The sequence below is a fragment of the Salmo salar genome, chromosome 15 (genome assembly GCF_965601325.2).
Source record: "Salmo salar chromosome 15, fSalSal1, whole genome shotgun sequence".
NCBI classification, from domain to species: Eukaryota; Metazoa; Chordata; class Actinopteri; order Salmoniformes; family Salmonidae; genus Salmo; species Salmo salar.
In genome coordinates, this window is record NC_138305.1 from 60,054,001 (window position 1) to 60,060,000 (window position 6,000).

At 45.2% G+C, this 6,000-nt stretch overlaps 1 protein-coding gene across 1 annotated transcript in view; it reads left to right on the forward strand.

Moving 5' to 3' along the window:
• The window catches only part of LOC106571774 (fibronectin type III domain-containing protein 1), an 82,968-nt gene that overhangs the window by 21,690 nt on the left and 55,278 nt on the right, over nucleotides 1-6,000 (forward strand). The window contains 2 exon segments of the mRNA XM_082961490.1: nucleotides 1,881-2,159; nucleotides 2,315-2,413. Of these exon segments, the coding sequence (XP_082817616.1) occupies nucleotides 1,881-2,159; nucleotides 2,315-2,413 (378 nt within the window).

Genomic DNA, 6,000 nt, shown 5'->3' on the forward strand with positions numbered 1-6,000 from the left:
CGGGCATGTATATGTACTTTCTTGAGCAGGGGGACCTTGCGGGTGCTGCAGGATTTCAGTCCTTCACGGCGTAGTGTGTTACCAATTGTTTTCTTTGTGACTATGGTCCCAGCTGCCTTGAGATCATTGACAAGATCCTCCCGTGTAATTCTGGGCTGATTCCTCACCATTCTCATGATCATTGCAACTCCACGAGGTGAGATCTTGCATGGAGCCCCAGGCCAAGGTAGATTGACAGTTCTTTGTGTTTCTTCCATTTGCGAATAATCGCACCAACTGTTGTCACCTTCTCACCAAGCTGCTTGGCGATGGTCTTGTAGCCCATTCCAGCCTTGTGTAGGTCTACAATCTTGTCCCTGACATCCTTGGAGAGCTCTTTGGTCTTGGCCATGGTGGAGATTTTGGAATCTGATTGCTTGATTGCTTCTGTGGACAGGTGGTTTTTATACAGATAACAAGCTGAGATTAGGAGCACTCCCTTTAAGAGTGTGCTCCTAATCTCAGCTCGTTCTCTGTATAAAAGACACCTGGGAGCCAGAAATCTTTCTGATTGAGAGGGGGTCAAATAATTATTTCCCTCATTAAAATGCAAATCAATTTATAACATTTTTGACATGTGTTTCTCTGGATTTGTTTGTTGTTATTCTGTCTCTCACTGTTCAAATAAACCTACCATTAAAATGATAGACTGATCATTTCTTTGTCAGTGGGCAAACGTACAAAATCAGCAGGGGATCAAATACTTTTTTCCCTCACTGTAAGTAGTGTTTCAATAACACAATTTAATTAAGTAGATCTGAATTAATAATGTCATGTAAAAATAATGTTTTCATTAGCTGTTAGCCAAAAATGGAATTAATCAGATCCAAAGATCTTTTTTGTGTGTAGTAAACTTGCATTGTGCCAGACAGAGCTCCACTTAGCTGTGCTGCCAGGGCCAAGGAGGAAAAGTGAGTGGAAAGGTGAATAGAGCAGGGAGGGCTAGGAGAGAAAGGAGAGAGAAAAAGAGAGAGAATGAGAGAGATCTCTCCATGTCAGCAAACCCTCTGACATATAGACTTTGTCGTGTCAGGACCTCTTGTCCTATCCTCCTTTAATCCCAACTCCTATTACCTCTCATTTTATTCACTTCTCCTCTTCTCATCTCTCCCTCACTGATCCAGCAGGTAATAATTCATGCAAGTCCACTGACTAACCCTGTCTGACCCTATCTTATGCCCACATCTACTCTGTCTGACTTGTCAGGACTGTATTAACCACTGCTGCATAGGAATACATTTACTGTGAGGGAACGAAGACAGAGAGCCTTTGATCTGATAATGATTATGAGAGACAGAGGGATGAGAGATGAGGAGAAGGCATGGAAATGTTTTTCATTATGTTGTCCGTGCTATCACTTGGCAAGCCAGCAAAGCAAGGGAGGGGAGGTGAAGACGGATGGGGGGGATTGTCTGTCTGAGATGGCTATCCAGGCTGGAGACAGACATCATGTGATTACACCAGGAAGTAAGAAGCAGGAAGTGGGAGCATTGGGAGACTGTGTGGTCCCTGCTCCCTGTCTGTGTCCACGTTGTGACATCTCCCATGATTACAGTGTCTCAGACACTTTAACTTGTTTAGATTATTGGAGAGGAAAGGCTTTTGGCAAAGTAGGACATATGTGGAGTTTCCCTGAGTTCTCCATTTCATTTGAAACACTTCAAAACATAATTATGAGATAGAAAACTCATAGAAGTGATAATATATTTTCTTAAGACTTGGTACTGGCCTGGCCGTCACACAGTTATCTCAGCATGTCAACCTGTGACACTGAACCTTATGGTCTTATCGGGTCAGGTGAACCATGCTGAACTTCAGCTGTATTTTTCTCTCTCTTCCAGCTCGTCCATCTCCTACTCCAGACATGTGGCCCAGGGCTAACTCCCCTGTCAGGATCCCTGTGAGAACAGGAAGAGGATCAGTGGATGATGGGGTGGTGCGCCCGTCAGGCCTGACCTCCTCCAGGGGGCAGCGGATCTGGAGACCCCCCCAATCATCCTCCGGCCCTCGTCAGCCAGATAGGGCCAGGGCAGGGACACCCCTGCTGGACCAGAGGTCCCAACACCACCACCACACCCAGCCACAGGCTGACCAGAGAAACAGACACAACCCCAAACTAGGTAAGAGCACCTGGATCTCTCTCACGCCGGGTTTGCTCCTCATTTAGAATATTCTTGTGTGAACAGTATGTAGAGTGTGTGTAGTGTGTCCATCCATAGTGTGTCCTAGTGTGTAAACGCTGGCCTATGTGTCTGGTATGTCCTTCTATTCGTAGCGTCTGAGTCCATCTATGTGGTATCACTGCAGGCACAGAGAGCCACGGGACGGAGCGTGCCAAGCAACAGGGCCACCCTGACCAAAAAAACTCCCCCAGGTAGGCCTTATGACCACCTTATGACCACCTTATGAGCCTTTATAATATATTTATGAGCCTTTATAACATCCTTAGAAGCATTTATAATCACGCATAACTATGTCCAGCTGCGAGGAACTCATCTTCAGACAACACTCAAGCCACACGTTTTAGAATTTTAAACAATTTCAACCACTCGACTGGCTGAGAATATACAGTAGCAATGTAAAAACAGACTACATATTTTTTGTCAATTCTCAATATGATAGAGTGCCTTCGGAAAGTATTCAGACCCCTTGACTTTTTCAAAAGGTTGTTACGTTACAGCCTTATTATAAATCGATTAAATAAATCTAAATCCTCAGCAATCTATACACAAAACCCCATAATGACATAACAAAAATAGTTTTGTATAATTGTTAGCAAATTTATATAAAAAATGGAAAACAGAAATACGTTATTTACATAATTATTCAGACCCTTTGCTATGAGACTCGAAATTGCTCAGCTGCATCCTGTTTCCATTGATCACCCATGAGATGTTTCTACAACTTGATTGGAGTCCACCTGAAGTAATTTCAATTCATTGGACATGATTTGGAAAGGCACACACCTGTCTATATACAGTAAGGTCCCACAGCAAAAGGAGGTGATCAAGAACCCGATGGTCAATGTGACAGTGCTCTGGAGTTCCTCTGTGGAGATGGAAGAACCTTCCAGAAGGACAACCATCTCTGCAGCACTCCACCAATCAGGCCTTTATGGTAGAGTGGCAAGACTGAAGCCACTCCTCAGTAAAAGGCACATGACAGCTTGCTTGGAGTTTGCCAAAAGGCACCTAAAGACTTTCAGACCATGAGAAACAAGATTCTCTGGTCTGATGAAACCAAGATTGAACTCTTTGGTCTGAATGCCAAACATCACATCTGGAGGAAACCTGGCACCATCCCTACGGTGAAGCATGGTGATGGCAGAATCATGCTGTGGGGATGTTTTTCATCGGTAGAGCCCGGGAGTTTAGTCAGGATTCAGGCAAAGATAAACGGAGCAAAATACAGAGAGATCCTTGATGGACCTAAGACTGGGGCGAATGTTCACCTTCCAAAAAGACAACGACTCTAAGCACACAGCCAGGACAATACAAGAGTGGCTTCGGGACAAGTCTCTGAATGTCCTTGAGTGGCCCAGCCAGAGCCCGGACTTGAACCCGATCTAAAATCCCTGGAGAGACCTGAAAATAGTTGTGCAGCAACACTCCCCTTCCATCCAGACAGATCTTGAGAGGATCTGCAGAGAAGAATGGGAGAAACTCCCAAAATACAGGGTGTGCCAAGCTTGTAGCGCCATACCCAAGAAAACTTGAGGCTGTAATCACTGCCAAAGGTTCTTCAACAAAGTACTGAGTAAAGGGTTTGAATACTTTGGTAAATGTAATATTTCAGGTTTTTATTTTTAATAATTTAGCAAACATTTCTAAAAACCTGTTTTTGCTTTGTCATTATGGGGTATTGTCTGTAGATTGATGAGGGGGGAAACAATTGAATACATTTTAGAATAAGGCTGTAACCTAACAAAATGTGGAGAAAGTCAAGGGGTCTGACACATTTTGGTAAAAATGTAAAATGTCACACTAGCTGACTTTTTTCTCTCAATACATTGCAGTCAATGGAACAAGATGAGTGTCACGGGGTTGATGTTTTTCGCAATACATTGCAGTCAATGTGAAAAGATGAGTGTAAAAAGGTTGACGTTTTTCTCGTTTATCTCATGTCTGTCGTCACTCACTCTCTACCGCCTTTTAATCCCTCCTCATTTTCTTCTTTCCCCTTTCACCTCATCCACCCTCTCTCACCCTCTCCCTCACTCTCCCCCTTCTCTCTCTCCCTCCTCCCCCTTCATTATCTCTCCCTCCTTCTTTCCCTGCCTCCCCTTCCTCTCATCTTTCTCTCTCCCTCCTCTCTCTCCCTCCTCTTTCCCACCTCTGTCTGTCTGTCTGTCTGTCTGTCTGTCTGTCTGTCTGTCTGTCTGTCTGTCTGTCTGTCTGTCTGTCTGTCTGTCTGTCTGTCTGTCTGTCTGTCTGTCTGTCTGTCTGTTGACTCTCTCTCTCCCCTCCCTCCTCTCTCTCCCTCTCCCACCACTCTCTCCCACAGACAGACAGACAGACAGACAGACAGACAGACAGACAGACAGACAGACAGACAGACAGACAGACAGACAGACAGACAGGCAGGCAGGCAGGCAGGCAGGCAGGCAGGCAGAAAGGCACAGAGAGTTACAAGTTTTAAAAAAATAGACCAATAGACCCTTCAGAATTCATAACAAGGCTCTTAGCTTCTTGAACTGCAAGACCATTTCGTCCAATGGACTTCAAATTTCCTATGCCGGGTCATGAGGGTCCCCCTGTCACAAATAGGTAACATTTGTGACGATTATTCCTTTTTAACCCTTCGAAACCACCCCTATGACCCTAATTAAGTGACTTCTTGTAATCAGACAGGCCGACAAACAGACAGGCAGACACAGACAGACATACAGATACAGACAGAAAGACAGACAAACAGACACAGACAGACAGACAGACAGACAGACAGACAGACAGACAGACAGACAGACAGGCAGGCAGGCAGGCAGGCAGACAGACAGACAGACAGACAGACAGACAGACAGACAGACAGACAGACAGACAGACAGACAGACAGACAGACAGACAGACAGACAGACAGACAGACAGACAGACAGACAGACAGACAGACAGACATATAGCCCTTGGTTCACTCCAGACCTGACTGCCCTTGACCAGCACAAAAACATCCGTGGTGTACTGCGTTAGCATTGAATAGCCCCCGCGATATGCAACTTTTCAGGGAAGTTAGGAACCAATATACACAGGCAGTTAGGAAAGCAAAGGCTAGCTTTTTCAAACAGAAATTTGCATCCCGTAGCACTAACTCCAAAAAGTTCTAGGACACTGTAAAGTCCATGGAGAATAAGAGCACCTCATCCCAGCTGCCCACTGCACTGAGGCTAAGAAACACTGTCACCACCAATAAATCCACGATAATTGAGAATTTCAATAAGCATTTTTCTACAGCTGGCCATGCTTTCCACCTGGCTACCCCTAACAGCCCTGCACCCCTCACTGGAACTTGCCCAAGCCTCCCCCATTTCTCCTTCACCCAAATCCAGATAGCTGATGTTCTGAAAGAGCTGCAAAATCTGGACCCCTACAAATCAGCAGGGCTAGACAATCTGGACCCTCTCTTCCTACAATTACCCGCCGAAATTGTTGCAACCCCTATTACTAGCTTGTTCAACCTCTCTTTTGAATCGTCTGAGATCCCCAAAGATTGGAAAGCTGCCGCGGTCATCCCCCTCTTCAACGGGGGAGACACTCTAGACCCAAACTTCTACAGACATATATCTTACCCTGCCTTTCTAAGGTCTTCGAAAGCCAAGGTAACAAACAGATCACCGACCATTTCGAATCACACCGTACCTTCTCCGCTATGCAATCTGGTTTCCAAGCTGGTCATGGGTGCACCTCAGCCACGCTCAAAGTCCTAAACGACATCATAACACTTTCTCCATTGTATTATTGACTGTATGTT